Source organism: Lycorma delicatula, chromosome 2 (genome assembly GCF_047948215.1).
Source record: "Lycorma delicatula isolate Av1 chromosome 2, ASM4794821v1, whole genome shotgun sequence".
NCBI lineage: Eukaryota > Metazoa > Arthropoda > Insecta > Hemiptera > Fulgoridae > Lycorma > Lycorma delicatula.
The window spans coordinates 44,425,796-44,445,026 of NC_134456.1; the positions used below are offsets into that span (position 1 = coordinate 44,425,796).

General features: G+C 34.9%; 1 protein-coding gene across 3 annotated transcripts in view; it reads right to left on the reverse strand.

Moving 5' to 3' along the window:
• The window catches only part of LOC142318772 (cx9C motif-containing protein 4), a 35,401-nt gene that overhangs the window by 9,794 nt on the left and 6,376 nt on the right, over window positions 1-19,231 (reverse strand). Inside the window, exon 3 of one of the 3 annotated variants that reach the window (XM_075355228.1) lies at window positions 1,505-1,839. The exons of 1 other annotated variant lie outside the window; for it this stretch is intronic. In XM_075355228.1, the coding sequence (XP_075211343.1) occupies window positions 1,795-1,839 (45 nt within the window). In that variant the 3' untranslated portion in view covers window positions 1,505-1,794. Of the gene's footprint in view, window positions 1-1,504; window positions 1,840-19,231 lie in introns of those variants that run through there. One more of the 3 variants, XR_012755043.1, reaches the window with a different exon arrangement.

Sequence of the window (19,231 nt, forward strand, 5' to 3'; positions counted from 1 at the left end):
AGTTCAAGTTAAATACAAGATCACCATGAGGTATCCTCCAATCTGAATAACTTTTGTTCGGGTCATATTTTTGTATAGTGCATAGCTTATGAGAAAATTGGCAGGGGCAATTAAAATGAAATGCCCAATATCATTGTTATATACCATATACTATAAAATATATTGCTAGAAATACATCTGACTGGATCTTATCTGTCAAATTCTAAACTTCCTACAATCCCACCACCAACTGATCCTACAGGCAGTTAATTCTCAACCCACATAACGATGCTTTAGCCATTGTCAGTTAACACCATAACATTACAGACTGAATTTAGTGATTCATGAAGCTCAATGTTTTAATTTAATATAAAACAAAAATAATAATCCCAAAAATAAATACTTTAAAAAAATAAATAAATGACAATAATGATGAATATGACCAATAGGATATGCAAAATCACACATGATCTTTATAATAAAAAATATACACGAAAAACACTTAATATAAGGTATATTGAAGAAATTACACATCATCTAAAAATAAAAACAAAACTATTATCTTCTACTTCATTATTAATAAGAAATACAGCCTGTGGTATTACTTATTAATAAGTAATTTAGCCTGTGGTAAATGGAAAGATATTATACATACATATACTTCAAAAAAACATTTCATGTAATATGACTCATATGGTTGCAAACATTAATTTATAGGATAAATATACAAATTAGAAATTTACAACCTCTTAAGTACAACACAGGAATAGTTTATAACAATTTCATGCATTATTTAATAATGAAAACTGAATGAGAAAACATGCGTTCATTTCCTGTATCAGTTTTTTTTTTTTTTTATATAAAATATTTCATTTATTACTAATCAATATTTTAGTTGTTAGCGTGTTTGATAAGTAATACAGAACATTATACCTTTTATCAATTTTTAGAATCATATTACAAGCTCCATTTTTTAAAGAAACCTTTGTCCTTTAACTTAAAATGATCATAAAAGTAATCAGTCAAGACAGTACAAGAGAGTTTAGATTTTTTGTAGCTAAACTGATAAACTCTGAATATAAAATACTGTAATAGATTTATAAAATTTTTTTAAATGAATAATTCATGTCAAATTTAAGCAGATGGTTATTATGTCTTCCCGTGTGGATGATTGATGAAAGATTGCAACAGTTATATTTCAATGGTAACAGCTTCCTCAATAGTTCCTGGCAAAAATTCTGTTTTATGGATTCTCATTAATGGCTCATTACAGCCTGCTTATCCAGAGATACAATGAACTGTATGCAGGCTTGTTATTTGAACAAGGAATGTGGCCGCTTATGGTCCACCAATTCTTCAAAGTTACACAAAAATAGAAGACATTTAGAATAAGACATGAATGAGTCAATATATTATAATGTTATTCTTTGGAATGAGCTCACATAGGGACATGAGGTGTACTGCTGAAAATGATATAGGATGTATTAAAAAAGTAAAGGAATATTACACCAATATATAGAACACACCTCACTGTTTATCTCTTGAATAATTTTTTTTTCTTTTTCCATTTCTTTCTTTGCTTTTTTTATCCACCGAGGTTCAAAATTCTTGGGATATGAAGGACCTCGTGTGTCATTATGAACTTTTTCACTAGAGAAACATAAATCGTAAATAGGCCTGCTAAAAAATATCAAAATACTACCCAAAGTTGTAATCCAGATAAAAGTTCTTGGGTATCTATAAGCAATAGATAAATTTTTAAGTTTTTGTTCTTTTTTCAAGTCTTCAGCAGTTGTAGCCTTTACATAATTTTTCTTAAACCACATTCCTTTCACTCTTTGTATTCTCACTATTTTCTTTCTGAAAAAAATTTACATCTTATAATAAAAAAAAATTTTTTGTTTTCTACATTAATATATTTTAAATTCTATTAAAATATATCACCTAATACAGAAAATTGAGATAAGACATATCTTACCTCAATTTTATCATGAAAGTACTTCTGCATAGTAAATTTTTATATGCAGTTTAATTAAATAATTCAATTATGACTGAGGATGTGGGATCCTGCAAAAGTACTACTGTGAGAAAATTAAGTTATGTACTAGGTGGTTTAAATTAATAAAATCAAAAATTAATTTAAGGAGAGCCAGTACAAAGATTTTGGATAAACATATAAAATTTTGTCTTTTGTATTTTTTCATAATTTTAACTTCCTGCTTTACAGGAGCCATTTTTGAGAAATGAGTTTTAACCAAGATATGGCATTTTTAGTGATTGTTGCATAGTCATTAATTTGTGTTTTTCAACTTTTACAACATTTTTGGCTGTTATTTCCCAACATATTCTTTTTTCACTTTCTTCATTACTTTTTAAAGGTAATTTTTGTGTAACAAAATGTTTGCATTACTGTTAAGAAACTACACAAATGATCTATGTTTAATTTTTAGTATTGTGTAGTAAAAAGTGAGGTTAGAAAATAGCTTGATGGTTATTTTGATGAGAAAGTATATTGTAAGTTTATAATTTTTTATTTAATTATGACCAAACCAAAAGGATTGTTTAAAAAGAGGAAAGGAATATAGGAAGAATAACTTTTAGTTCTGAAACTTCAGTACTTGTAGGCTCAACGGACATTACTAGTGTTGTGTTGGTTTCTACAGTTGCCAGTACATCATCTGCCAAAAATCTTTTGTGTTCGACAAATGTATATGACATATACATTTATATGATATATAATATATACATATGACATATGCATATACATATTCACAATACTTGTGAAGACTTTGGTGAACTTAGTGTTAGCTTGACTAAAGAAAGCATTATTGTTGACGAACTCCTCAGTATCTAAGTAATATCAGTTTAGCCAAATGCAATTATAAATACACAATAGGTGTTGTAACGCCAAATTATGAAGGTGTAACAGCATACTGAGACAAATGTTGTAAGGTCCAGGGGAAGTTTTGCCAAATGGAAATTTTCTTTTTCTTTTTAGAGGGCAAAAAACACTTTCGCATTATTATTGCTTGGAACAAATATATTATAATGATAAAAAAATAAAAAACTAATAACTAAAGCTAGATTAAGATTAATATAAAAAAATAACAAACTTAAAAAAAAATAAAAAATTAGATAAAATATCACTAAAAACTTACAACTAATATCACAATCAAGAAAAATGAATTAAAGAACTAAAGTTAAAAAAAAACTAAAACTAATTAAATAGCATAGATAAAAACATCACTAAAAACTTAAAACTAATATCACTAAAAACTCAAAAAAATAATACTAGTCAGAATCTTAAAAATAAAATAAATTTATTTAAAAAGAAACAAAAAAATAAAAACCAAAAATATATATAAAAGTTAAATAAATAAAATTTAACAAAGTCCAAGAGAGGAAAAAAGGGTTCCCTTCTCAGATAACAGAATAAGAAGAAAATATAAAAACAATTAAAAGAAAATGGTAAAAAATTACCATTAAAACAACTTTTCCAACACCAGAACAAAATATATACACCAACTATTAAAATTTGTGCAGAATATTAACACCTTGTAGAAAATGCAACACCGTCTAAAACTAACTTAACATTGCCAGAATTCAATTAATATTTCTGGGCAATTTAAATTTATGATGCAAGGCTGGATAACATATGTAATCTACAAAGATGTGTTGTACAGTTAAGCGGCAGTAGCATTCTACACACAGTGGTGTGTTTTCTGCTGACATCAAGTACCCACCTGTGAGTAGCTCTCGTTATGTCCTATCCACAATCGGCAGAGGACCACCTCCCCTCGACGAATTTTTCTGCATGAGGAGTCTCATGACAACACAACACTTTGCTCAAATAGTGTGTTTTATACAATCAATAAGGTCAGATGTGGTAACACAAGTGGTGGAGGACGGTGACTACACGTGTCTTTAGCAGCAGAATCTGCATATTCATAACCTGGAATTTCCCACATGATCCTGCAGAAACTCCCTGGTGTGTTCCATGGTTCAACTCAGCGGAGTGCATTATAGATTTTGGTGATGATAGGATGTCTAGAATACAAATCTTCTAAAGCTCGGAGAGCACTACAATAAGGATATGATGTTACTTAGGGTTAACGATATTAGCATATAATTCCCAAGCAAACACATTTGTAAGGTAGACCAGACATGTAGGTTCAGTCATTAACAACAAATGTGCATCCAATGGCATCATTCAGTTTGGATCCAACTGTGTATACTACCATCTGCGTTTATCTAAAAGAGATATTCGTAAAACATTTGCTGAAAGACAAAAGGTGTTGTTGATTCTTTATTGTATATGGAAATGTCAAATAAAATTTATGGGGTTCTCCACAGAGGATATGAACAAGGATAAGTTTGAAAAACCGAAGGTGTGTTAAATTTAGAAGGTGCAGTAAACATTGGGTACAACAGGTGCAGTGTAATGTGGATGGGGGGGTGATGTAAATTAGGATTCCCAAGGAGTGCGTTAAAAAATGGGTGATTTGGTTGTCCTTTAAGACAAGAAAAGTAAAATGCTAAAAGTTGGTCCCGTCATCAAAAAACAAACCTAAAAGCTTAGCAAGAGAGAGCAAGTCTTTCTCTCTTGTGAATGACTTGTAGAATAAATGGGTCCCGTAGGCAAGAAAAGACTACACATTTTGTTTTCTCAGGAGAAAAGGCCAGTAACCTTAAACCAACCTTGAAGGTGACATATACTGTTCTGTAGTAGTCTTTCTGCTGTGGCTATTGCATAGGATGTAATATATATATATATATATATATATATATATATATATATATATATATATATATCTATATAGCAAAATCATCAACAAATAAAGAATATGAAATACGTGGTTGCACACATTTAGTAATACTGTTGATGGCTTTAGCAAATGAGGTGGCACTTAATACACTTCCATTAGGCATATTCTCAAAGGTGATATTACCTGGTAAAGGATCGTTAACATGAACATGGAAAGTTCAGTCATTTAAGAAACCTGTAACAAAAGCGAGCAAATTGTCCTTGGCTTCCCATTCTTTAAGGGTATTTAAAATACCACGTCACCAGGCCTTGTGATAAGCCTTCCTGATATCAAAGAAGATGGCGATAAGGCCGCTGGTAAAGTAAGAAAGTGTTTTGAATAGCTGCTTCCTCCAATGACAGTAAATGGTCAATGGAAGATCGTCCTTTGTGGAAACCACAATGTTTTGGATAAAAAGGCATGTCTCTCTAAGTACTACGTAAGCCTGCAATTCATAATTCTCAACATTACTTTGCATAAAACACTTGTCAAGGAGATAGAGGGATGCATTGTCTTTACCAGGTTTAAGTACTGGTACAACAATGGTTTCTGACCAGATGGGTGGGAAGACTTGTGCGAAGAATAAAGAAGCAATTATAAATACACAATAGGTGTTGTAACGCCAAATAATGAAGGTGTAACAGCATACTGAGACAAATGTTGTAAGGTCCAGGGAAAGTGTAACTTAAGGTTTTTGTGTGTGTGACAACTCATTGAATGGAAATGAAGCATTTACAAGAGGTTATTTCTAAAGTAGACACAGTTTCATTGTAAAAAGATTTATTCTGAAAATTGTATAAATTTTTTTATTTTTCTTAAACTACATACCTTATACTGCTTCTCTTTATAATCGCCATGTGAATTAAAGACATTTATCGTAGCGATACAACAGCTTCAATATACCCTCATCATATTCTTTTGCCATTAGTCCATTTAGACACTGACTAACAGCATTTTTAAGTTAACTGTCACCCGTGAATTCTTACTACTACAAAATTCTTTCAATTTCCTAAACAAATGGTAATCAGAAGAAGCTAGGTCCGGACTATATGGTGGGTGATCGTAAATTTTTCATGCAAATGTTCTCAGTAAATCATGTGTTGGACCTGCACAATCGTGTAGCAGGATGATTGTCAGCCACCCATGTCGCCGATTTTGAATGGCGCACCATAACTTAAGCGTTTTGCAGTAAGCTTCTACATTTATAGTCGTTCCACGTGGCGTAAAATCTATCTGCAGTATGCCAAGCCAATCCAAAAAAACTGTGGCCATCAGTTTGTGGCCAAATGGCTGTGACTTGACCTTTCTTGGTCTGGTTGGTGATTGAGGATGACGCCATTCACTTGACTACCGTTTTCTCTCTAGTTTGTAATACAAAATCCATGTTTCATCGACAGTAACAATATCGAACTCATCACCTTTTTCTGTGTAGAGCATCAAAAATTTCAAAGCAGATCCCATTCGTTTTTTTTGTGACATTCGATTAAGAGGGCCAATAACAGTCCTTGCAACATCAGGAAAAAGAAAAGCCAGGTCAGAAATCGTTGAGCAACGATCTTTTCTGATTTCATAGACGTGTTTCAACCAGTCCTCAGTGATTATCGAGGGCCTCCACGAATGTTCTTCATCGTGCACATTAATTCTGTTTTTTAAAACCTTTCACACCATTTACGGACATTTCTTTCATTCATTACATTATCACCATACACAGCAACCAACTGCCTATGAATTTCAGCTGGCTAATCGTTTTGATGATTTAAAAAAGGTATGACTCCACAGACATCGGCTTTCCTATTCATTTTATAATGTAATAACTAACACGTAATCAAAGATATGATAACTTACACAGATAACAATGTAGTTACAGCAATACAGGTTCGCCACCTTTTTTTTAACCCACTGGGTTGGTCTAGTGGTGAACGTGTCTTCCTAAATCAGCTGATTTAAAAGTCGAGAGTTCCAGCCTAAGTCCTAGTAGTCAGTTTTTTTAATATGGATTTGAATACTAGATCGCGGATACCGGTGTTCCTTAGTAGTTGGGTTTCAATTAACCACACACCTAAGGAATGGTCGAACTGAGACTGTGCAAGATTACACTTCATTTACACTCATACGTACCATCCTAATTCATCCTCTGAAATAATACCTGAACGGAAATTCCCAGAGGCTAAACAGTAAAAAAAAGAAGGTTCGCCAACCTTAAGGGGAGAAATTTCTCAGCGGTCTTTACTTTAGATATCCCTCGTAATTTACAGAGTGAATCACCAAAGTTTAACTATAATACTTCCATCTGTACCTTGTACCGCTAAAATTCATAAGTGTATGATGAAGTGAATGACACAGAACGGTAACAATCTGCCAATTTACTTGCTACTGCATAAAGTGATGAAAGGAGTTATTCATTCATGAATGAGTCCTGGAATAGATTGTTTCGGCAATACGCAAACTGCACGGATCTTCTTCCACGTAATAGACGGAGCAGTGCATGAGATGGTCTCTACATATTTCGCCCATGACTTCTTCTTAGTGTCTCAGAATACCAGACGCAACACACCACGCTCTAGCATTATAGTACAAATTTAGATATTCATATTTAGGCCTGCAGTTAAATTTGCACAGTGCCTGCTATAATTTCCTAATAGCGTATTGGCAGTCATCATTCCATGAGGGAAAGGTAAGATGTCTAGGGTTTCCAGATCAATGTGTATGTGGAATATATCTATTAGCATTCTGAAGTACCAGGGACGTAAAAGAGGTAAGTTTATCAAAGGCATCTACACCATCGTCATACTGTGATGGGAAGAGTTTATAGAAACCGTTACAATCTGCCTTTTTAACAATGCATTTCTATGGCCTTTTTTACCTGGTGGTCGACACCAAAAGCAATAATTGGCCTGTGATCACTACCGTAAAAGTCATCACAAACAGACCAAATAAGACAAGGGAGTAAACTTTGTGATAAGGAGAGATCGATGTTAAACAGTAAACCAGATGGTAAGAACATCAATGTGTATGATCCAATATTCAGTAGACAGAAGTCTAAGTCTTGTCTCATTCTGTTTATCATACTTCCTTGAGGGGAGCAAAATGATGAGTCCCAAGAAATATGGTGGGCATTAAAGTCTCCTACCACTAATGATGGAATCTGTGTGAGATTTGGTACGTTTAGAGCATTGAACTCAAGAGTTTGGTGAGAGATACAAATTGCAGATATACAATTTAAAGGGGACAGAGATTTTTACAGCAACAGCAGGATTGAGGGTAGCTAGTGTATCCTTGTAGCAGACACCTCATTCTGCATTAAAATAGCAGTTCCACCACTTTGTTTGCTTTCTACAAACAGTTGTATCTCTCACATAAATAGCCTCTGAGTGTTACTGCATCTTGTTGTAGAAGATGTCTTTCTTGGAAGCACATTATTAATGGTTCATGTGTACCCGTCAATACTTTAACATGTTCAATGCAAGAATAAAGTTCTCTAACGTTCCAGTGAATAATGCTCAAAGATCTATTGGTTCGAATAACGGTGCCTAAGTGCATCTTTCATTATTCAGAACATAGGCTGCGGATCATTAATATCTTTAAATAAAAGTTCTTGTTAATCTCATCAATATATGTTTTATTTGTACTTTATTTATAATACATTGTCACTTATTTAAATATTATATCATTAATAAAATATTTTCACATTGTTAAGTTTAAAATGGTATACATGTAGAATATTAATGTTTAAAAATAGTATTATGTAATTAATGAATTTATATTTAGTTTAATATATAAGTAACATCCTTTAGTGATTGATTTAGACTAACAATACAATCACAAAGAAAAATATATCATAAAAAACAGCTGCTGAACTCATCAACTAGAATAATAAATTTATATGCATTACGTAAGCAAGAAGAGAGAATTAGGTAGTTTATTTGCCATTAATAAGGAGGACATCAAACTGAACTATAGCTACAGAATTACTGTAAACATAGAAAAAATTAATTGTAGCTGACTCGGTTTTTTTTTATAGAATTTTTGATTTTAAAAACTCTAATGCCCTCAGATCAGGTGGTTCCTCTACTATATTCTACAGTATACAAAGTAATGTAGGGGGAGGTTTTGAAAAATGGGAAGTCACAGACGATACCCCAGAGGTGGTTGTGTGGCCTCTCTTAACAGGGAACTTATTAGAAGCTTACCACGGCTGTATTTACTCCTGTCTGCAAAGCTAAAACTTTAGGGACAGGAGCATTCAGAAGGATCTCACTGTTGGTTTCACTTTTGTAACTTTGGTCTTCTTAAGTGCGTCCAGAGTTCCTGTGTTTTGGTCTATTCTCAGTAATTTTTTGGCTGCTGGTCGTGTGTGTATCTTCCAGCAGTATCAAGGCTTTGCTGATTATCAGACTGTGGACACAGTTAGCGGTTGTCTATTTTAGGCTTGTCATTTCTTACTTCTACGAGGTTAATGGGTTGCATTTATATGACGCATACCCACCTCAACGCGGCTGAAAGGTGGCAACGACTCCTGGTCGTAAAACCCTGTGACAAGCAAGGGATTTCCCTAGTCCTGCTTGCACTCTTTTCAGAGCGGGAGCCATAATCTGTGGTTTTGTGCCGTATGTTTACGTATTGCACCTAATTGATCCAGTAGCGGCGAAGAGGTACAAAGAGTGACAGGAGAATACAGAAGGTCCCCAGCTGCCCATGCTCGCTGCGGGCATGGTCACATTTGTAGGCTTGCCCAGTATTTCAGTTAGAAGGAAGACAGAGAGAGTTTCGTTAGGTCTTGTCAGGTAAGGGAATCTTCAGCCATGACCGAATTCTAAGAGGTTAGGAAGTCCAGGCAGAAGAGGAAGCCTGAGCCTGTGTCACAGACAAACTCCTGTGAGGACAAGGTCAGTGAGATGGACATAGATGCACCCACCCAGGTGAAACTCATCCAGACAGTAGAGGCATTCAAGAGTGAAGGGCAGACCTGGCAGTTCTGCCCCGCTGGCTAAAGTAGTCCAGGAGGACCTGGACTACTTGTTTGAGTTCTTGGCACTTCCAGGCGGTGTCGGCGTGGGAATGAGGAAAACGGTTCTTCCCCGTCTCGCCAAATTCAACGAGGCGTTTTCGGGGATGGTAGAAGGCTTCGAGACTGGCCTCTAAGCCCCATGAGGTTGAAGTCCAACCCAAGGTGGTCCAGGCCCCAGCGCGGCCCAGGCGCTACGCTGAAGTGCTGATGACAAGCGCGAGGCCAGCAAGCCGGAGGTCCTATTTGCAAATCGTGCAGAAGGCTCGAAGACCATGAGCCAAGAACTGAATCGTGATTTCCGGGCTGCCCTTCGTGGCGACCGGAATCAGCTGAAGATTAGGAACATCAAGGAGACCAGCAAAGGGCTGGTAGTTGTTGCGGAAAATAAGGAGACAGTCTGTGTTATTAAGGAGTCTCCCCGCAGTCAAGAAGCTTGAGGTGACTGTAGATCCCAAGCGTCTGAGAAGGCCCCGTGTAATCGTGTATGACATCAAACGGAGCCTCTCCGATGAAGACGTTCTGTCTCATCCGAGAGCAAAATACTGACTTGGACGAGGCTTCTTTCAAGGAACACTGTAGGCTTGTCTTCAAGACTGGTAAGCGTGATGCCCCACGGTATCACGGAGTGTTTGAGTTAGGAGCTGGTCTCCATCAGAAGTTCGTATCGGAGGGACGAACCTTCGTAGATTTCGCGTCCTGTCGAGTGCAGCGATGTTTCAAATGTTATAGGTTTGGCCATTGGGTCAAGTTCTGTAAGTATGTTTCGGTCTGCGCGCATTGTGGTGAGCAGGGCCATAAGCGTGACGACTGTCACGTGAGGCTCTGTCTTGCGTTAACTGTAAAAGGTTGCGCAAAAGTCATAGGCACTCAGTTAATAGGAGTATGGTTGTTAATTGAGAGTAGTTGAAATGTACTTTAACTCTCTCGATGGTTAGGTTCGGTCAACTTAATGCCCAGGGAGCCTATGCAGTCCAAGTTGAGTTAGGTGAGGTTGTTGAGAAACGGAGCCTCGACGTTCTTCTTCTGCAGCACCTGTATGTGGTCAAGGGTGATCTGCCAGGTTTATCAGGCTGGAATAAGTTTTTTGTAGGCAACAGTAAATCCGCCGTGCTGTGTAGTAAGTCTATAGATTGTGTCTTCATACGGCAGACCTCTGACACGCATCATGTCATTGTTAAGCTTGCCGTGAATGGTTTGGACCTGGTTGTAGTTAATTCGTACTTTCAGTACAGGGATCCCACTGAACAGCACTTGGAAAGATGGGATAGAATTGTTAGGTTGGTAGCTGATGTGATTGCCTAATCGCCTATCTGGCACAATGGGATCACGGACGGTGGCGGTGAATTAATCGAAGGTTTCATCGCACAGCATCAGTTTGATGTTTTCAATGTAGCCGGTGAGTTGACTATCTTCGCCGGTGCAGTTGGTTTGCGGAGGGCATTCCATGGTACCAATATTGATCTTACCATTGGTAAGGACATCCCCGGTAGGATTCTGAATTGGTTTGTAGTCGATGATTGCGAAAGCGATCACGGGCTAATCGTTTTTGATTGGGTAGATGGGCTGCGCGATGTCTTTAGGGGTGATGTTCCTGTTCAGCAGGGGCGCTTCCAGCACAGGCGGGCGGATTGGCCCAAGTTTTCGAACATTCTTGCGGCCAAGCTAAGAGTTTTTATTCGAAGTCTGGATGAGGTCCCATTAGACGACCTGGCAGAGAATTTCTCTTCTGCGGTAGTTGAAGCCGCTGAACACTCTATTCCCAGAAGTAGGGGTCGAGAGAGAGTAGCTGGATGGTTGATTCGGGAACTGACTACGATGAGGCGGACTGTAGGCCAACTTAGGAGAACCGCACAGCGTGCAGATGATCCTGATCGGCGTGCAGTCTTGGTTGAGGATTATCGTCGGAAGAGGACCAAGTATTTTCATAAGGTTAATTCTTCTAAACGTGATTCCTGGCGCTCTTTTGTGCAAGAGCAGGGAAGTAAAGACAAGTATTGGTTTATTGAGTTCCCTGGTCATAAGCGGAAAAAAGACCTACTGTCGGCTCTGTCGACCCGGGATGGTGTTGTTATACATAAAGATCGCGTCCTCACTCATCTGATGGACGATCTGCTTCCAGATGATACCGAGGTTGGTGAGACCACGTATCACCGACGTGTCCGAAGGGAAGTTGTAGGTTTTCGCTCTGAGATTTTGTCAGAAATTACTGAGGCAGAAGTCCGTCAAGTAATTTGTAGCCTGGCTATGAATAAAGCCCCCGGATATGATGGTATCACAGTGGAGCATCTTGTTCGTACATTGCCCGCGATTGTTGGTCCTCTGATTAGGGTTTTCAATAGGATGTTTTCTTTTGGGCACTTCCCAGCGTGTTGGAAACGTGGTATGCTGAAATTACTCTTCAAAGGTTTGATTCCATGAAATCCTTTGATGTCTGTTCCGCACTTTCTTCTGCTAAACTTATTATTATTATAGATAAAATGTCTACAAACTTCAGGATATAACAGTGTCTTGGCAAAGTCATTGGACTGACAAAGCTCAAAAAAAAGCAACAAGGATCATCTTCTGTGGAGTTTCATGGACTTGTTGGAGAATTTATTCAGTGAAATAAATACGTTGATAGTTTTTTAAGTAAACAACAGTGGGACAATATATATGTATTGGAAAGTCAAGAAATCACCAATGAGCCTCAGATGTACATATATCATAATATAATGATTCAATTCACCTCTGATTTTTAACCGAAAAAGTTCCTTGATCTCAACCTTTGGTAATATATTTGCAGTTATATCAAAACGCTTGCACGAGTTACAAAAAAATTAACATTTATGTGGCATTAAAGCAGCGTGACAGTAATGGACAATATGAGACAATCCATTCATTATCAACATCAATTACGTTATCTTGCATGTTTCAAGTTGCTGTATGACCTCCATCCTTTGTCCTGCGATAAGTTGGTAACCGACATCTGCAGTTTCAGTGTTGCAAATGTACATTTGAGGACACTTTTTTGAACATTTTTCATTTATCATACATTGTGATGATCTATTTATATCACCGCATGGTCTGTGATACGTATGTTCACAAATAATGTCATATAATAATAGGTCAACATTTTTAGCAGAGTGCAGCAGATATGATAACATCAAGTCTTATTTTAGTTACTAAGCATACAGATTTGTGACAATGAGGTAAGCTTTATTTTTCCCACTTCACACTTAGCGCATGGCAGTTGATTGAACCAAAATATTTCTTTTTTGTTAAGTAGGTCTAGGAGGGTTTTCATTTTCACACGGAAAACTCTGGATATAATATCATGTCAATCAGTAGATTTTTGACCAGTGAATTTTTTATTTCTGGCCATTTTGGATTGCACATGAAAGTTATAAATAAATCTGGAAGACCATGTTTACACACGCATGTCAGCATCTTGAGATTTCTCAAGCATATACTGTGGTGAATCAGTGAAAGATGAGGAAGTATGACACTTTGACCCATGTTGTTAGCAGCATTGGTGTCTTGTTGCACAGTATCTTGAAGATGATTGTAAGCATCAGCATGTAATTTTTTTTTTGTTATTACGAATAAAGGATAATCTTCAGTGGTAATTTTGGCCTTCATGTCAACACAATATTGATTAAATAAAGTTCTGTAATAATGTAAAAAAACTGTTATTTCTAACATAAGTTGATAAGTATAAAATTACATGCCGGAGACTGTATTATTTTGTTCATTATTATTTAGCGAAACAATTAGATAATAACCATCTTTACCCTTCAAAAACATAAGGGGATATTGTAAAGGATCATACGAGTGATGAAACTCAAGACACATTGAATTTGACTGTCACGACAACATAAGATTATATCTCTAGATCCTTTATCTTCATCGACCAGTAAAACAGCAACTTCATTAGTAGTTGGAACATTATATCAACTGCTATGCTGATTAACAGGTAGCATGAATTATCAATCGGCATGAATTTTAATTTAAAATCTTCAGTTTTACCCAAAGGTGTGTTGTCTATATTGTATTTAAATATTCTGATCAAATTATTATATTTTGAGCAAAACTTGCTGGAGTCCTGTTAGTTCCTTTTTCAAGTTTGGAACAATATTAGTATGAGGAGAAGATTGATCAGTATCATTTTATAAAGGAAGTAGATTTGCAAATATTAGTGATAAACACCAGGTGCTGGCAATAAACTTTCTATATGATGGTAAACTTTGATCTTGAATTTTAAATGTGGGCATAAAATTCCCTTTTACAATTTGTTTAGCAGCGAAAGAAGTTATCTGAAATAAAGTGTTGTATTTTCCAACATTAGCAAAAAAATGTTTTGACAAAGGATGAGATCCAAAAACTAAACTGTTGACTGGTTCTGGTAGCTCATAATTGTAGGAAGTGAAACTTTCCCGCCAGACAACACATGCCAGATGCTTCATCTTTCCATTTTTTACAAAACAATGATTGCATATTTTAATCATTACACTAATTTGTAAATATTTACTATAACATTTGAAAAAAATCAAAGCACACTACACTGCTTTGTTCAGTTTTTATTAACCCCTAAAATGTTAAATTAATTAATAATAAGTAATATAAAAATACAAATATAAAACATAAATTAAAATAAACTATGCTTAAGAATTAAATTAAATAATTTGTAAATTAAGTTGACAATGGACTGCTTCTAGCGGGAACCGTGTGCAACAGCTCTCTCAAGCTAAATAAAAAATCCTTTTTTTTGCTGTTAAATATTAACTAATAATCCTTTTCTTTTATTAATAAAATTAATATGTAATAAGTAAATAAAACTACAAACATAAAATATAAATAAAAATAATCTACACTTAGAAACTAAATTAAATAATCTGTAAATTAATTGACAACAGACTACTAGCGGCAAGACAAAATAAAGAAAAGCTTTGCTTTTAGCATGGAGGGAGCTGTGTGCAGCCACTTGGTGCATTACCATTGGTCCGCTCTGCACCAATAGCAAATAAAATAAAAATGTAAGCACATACGACAAACAAACCCACACACCATAATTTTTATAGAGAATGCTCTTGCCGGTATTTGTTCAACAATAATTATTTGATTATTCAAATTTATCTATTTTGGCAGTATTTGTTGTTCTTTTTTAAAATCATGCTGAAATCTACAGATGCAAGGCAAATGTCTACATCGTGTTTACATGAGACTGTGGAAGTACGTGAGGATCTATTTTACAATGCTATAAAATTTAGGAAAGCCACTTTAAAGTTCAGATCTGCTTTTGAATATGATCCTCATTTGAATTATATTAACAGTAAAGATTTACACATTGTTTTTCAAAAAAATGGAAAGATGAAGCAGCTGGCATGTGTTGTTCTGGTGGGAAAGTTTCACTTCCTACACTTAATGAGCTACCAGAACCAGTTTAGTTTTCGAATCTCATCCTTGGTCAAAACATTTTCTCAATAACGTTGGAAAATACAACATTTATTTCAACTGAACATTAACATTTATTTCAGATGACTTTTTTCAGTGCTAAACAAATTGTAATAGGAATTTTACGCTCATGTCTAAAATTCAAGGTCAAAAAGTTTACAATCACATAGGAAGTTTATTGCCAGCACCTGGTATTGATCACTAAATATTACTAATTTAGTTCCTTTCTGATGCTGATCAAATTTCTCTTTATACTAATATTGTTCCAAACTTGAAAAAGGAACTAATAACAAGACTCCAGCAAGTTTTGCTGGAACATAATTTGATCAAAGAGTTAAAATGCAATATTAACAACACACCTTTGGGTAAAGCATAAGATTTTAAATGAATAATTCATGTTGATCATGTATCTGTTCATCAGCATAGGGGTTACTACAATGCTCCAACTACTAGTGAAGTTGCCGTTTTTCTGGTCGATGAAGATTAAGAAGCCTAGAGATATAATCTTATGTTATCATGACTGTCATTAAATACAATGTGTGTCTGACCTTCATCACTCTTATTATCCTTTACAATATTCCCTTTGTTTTTGAAGGGTGAAGATGGCTATTGTCTAACTATTCTGCTAAATAATAATGAACAAAATAAAACAGTCTCCTGCATGTAATTTCATGCTATCAACTTATGGTTAGAAATAACATTGACAATATTTACATTATTACAGAAACTTATTTAACCAATATTGTGTTAACGTGATGGCCAACATTATCACTGAAAGATTATCCTTTATTCATTATAACAAAAAAAAAAAAAACTAAGTGCTGATGATTACAATCATCTTCAATATACTATGCAACAAAACCAATGTTAATGCTAACAACATTAGTCAATGTGTCATACTTCCCTCATCTTCCACTGATTCACCACAGTATACGCATGAGAAATCTCAAGATGCTATGTCATATGTGTGTAAACATGGCCTTCCTGATTTATTTTTTTACGAACAATCCTGAACAGAAAACTATCCAAACAATCCAGAAAACTATTCAATGGTCAAAAATCTACTAACACATACGAGATTATATCCAGTTCTCCAATTGAAAATGAAAACACTACCAGACCTTATTAACAAATAAGAAATATTTGATTCGGTCAACTACTATGCGCTAAGTTTGGAGTGGCAAAAACGAGATTTACCTCTGTCACATATTTAGTATGCAGGTCCCAATTTTTTATCTATAATAACACCCAAATATTCAATAGATTTAACCTTTTCTACAGCAGGAAAAGAGACTTAAACATACAAACTTTTTTTTTTAATGAAGAATGGAGTTTTAATTCAAGATAATCACTGCACTGATCCTCAATGGATGGTGCTATGTGTAAAATACTTAAGTCTTAGACTTTCATTCAGAGAGATTTCCATCCAATTAAGCTTTGGTAGTAATATCCCATTCATCTACAAAAGCAAAAAAATTTTCTCAACCTCTATGAGAAAACAACACTGAAGCATCATCCTCAAAATGTATTCATTTACAGCAGTTAACTTTTACCATTAGCAAATCATTTATATACAGTAACAAAAAATCTGGCAAGCATACTGTCCTTTGAGGTAGTCCCAAATTTGTGGTTGTGTTAGATCTGTTGTAGTGTCCACAAAAATTATTGTTTGGAACTGTTATTTAAGAAAAACCTTTAAAAAAATTAGAAGCTATATCAAAAACTTTATACAGTTTCCAAATCATTATACTTGGCTTATTAACATCATACTGGTTTGCTTCATTTTGTCAAGAAAAATAAACTAGGTTTTTTTATTAATTTTTCTTCTATTTTTTTTACAAATTAGAATAAAATTTATTGGTCTAATGATAAGTTGAATTAGCTGATTTATACATAGGTATAATTAAAAAGCACGACGACCCATTAAAAAATATTTACACAATATGAACGATAGAATTAGAAGTATGTTCAACTACTTTAGATTTTGAATGTTATATGTTGTTAAGAACAGGACTTCTGTTGGTGTGTTTTTCAACTTCTTTTGGAGAAATGGGTTCAATAAAGAAAAAGTGGAAAAAGCTAATGAGGATTATAATAAATGTTAAGTTCATATGAATTCTGGTTATTCAAAATTTCCCATTACTGCTTGTCGACACCAGTTAAAAAAATTAATTTAAATTCAATACACTAACCACGATGCCTATACGTCTCCATTGTATCATTAACTATCTCATTTCAAGTTTTCCAGTAGCATTTATTGTTAACACTCAGGCTGAGATATCTTAAATATCTGAAGGATTCTATATTTTTTAAGTTATTATTAAAAAGGTTCTTTCTTTCTAGAATTAAGTCTTATATCTAACAGCAACTGATTTAACAAGACCAGGAGGCAACCAAGATTTATGCATTTTTTTTATTAGAAAATTTTATATAAGAATTCTCAATTTAGTTAGTTTTATTATTATCTAGTACTTTTCTTTTACAGCCATTTCCTGCATACCTCTCCAAGTTGCTTTGTCCAGCAAACCACCCATCCTCAATACTCTTCATCACATCATGACTTCACATCCTCTCTGGCTTCCATCTCTTTCTTCTACTTGATAGCTGCCATCCCAAAATTGATAAGGAAAACTGTCTGGACATATAACCATACCATAGGAGAAGTCTAACTGCTACATTCTCTATAAAAGATGATGTGACCTTCATAATTTCACTTACTCTATCAGTTCTGACTCTATCCATCAGCGTAACTTGACACGTCCTCCAGTACACAGTCTCCTCCTCTACAGCCATCAGTCTCTGCTTTATTATTTCATGTAGAGTCCATAGGTCAGATCCATATGCCTCACTACTTTCAACTAAAATTTTAAAGATATTATGTTTATTTTCAATTGAGATATGGTTATTCTATAAAACCCAATGCAACCTTCTTACAATTCCCTTCCCCTTTTTAATTTTATTTTTATTAATATCCATAGTGTCTCTTCCATCAGATGTTAATGTTATCCCAAGATATTTAAATTCCTCAGAATGCTTCACAATTCCTAATGACATAATCCTCTCCTTTTCCTCCAACCACTATGTACTGTGTTCTTTATTAATTTCCAGTCCACATTTCCTGTATTCAGTAATTAAGCTCTCCATCATATACAAAATATCATCCTTATCCTCTGACAAAATGACTTGATAATATTCAACAATAAATTGTAAATACTGTTCTCCTACATCAAAACTTCCATTTAACCACATTTACAAGTCCAATATTTCAGCACTTTCTGCAAATAAATTTCAAATAACGTTGGGCCCTGCCGTGAACCCTTAGTAACAATGAAGTCATCAGACAAATGGCCACCAACCTTAACTTTGCTTTTAGAACCTTGATAAAAATTTTTAACAACATAAATTTCTTTAATTCCACAGACTTTCATAGCTGTCCAAAGTTATTTAATAGGAACACTATCATAACTTTTTTCAAGTCAATAAATACTATATGCAGCTCCCTAATATAGACTAATGACTTTTCAATACGCTGTTTTATGGAAAACATTATCTACACAGAACTGCCAAGTCTAAAACCACTCTGATCCTCTAATTTCTGCATCTTACCTTCAATGCGCTGTTTTAATACCCGTCCGTACAGTCTACCCACTGAACTTGTTACGCTGATACTTCTGTAATTTCTACAGTATAATTTAGCACCCTTTTTAAATACAAATGTTATATTTCCTAACTTCCATTCATGTGGAATGTTGTAACCCTTACGACAAGCAGTGAACAAGTTAGTAATTGCTTCCAGCACCACTAGTGAGCATTCTTACCCAGCTCAATGGGTATCCCTCCAGCGCCCAGTGACCTGTTTTCTATACCCCTCAAAGCATTCTTCACCTCCTCCACCAACACACAATGGATCTATAATTCACCATTTCTGGGGTATAATCTACCTCTAAATTCATCTCTTTCCTCTGCAAAGCTGTTGGTAATATATTTTCCACTCTTCAATGCTAATAAG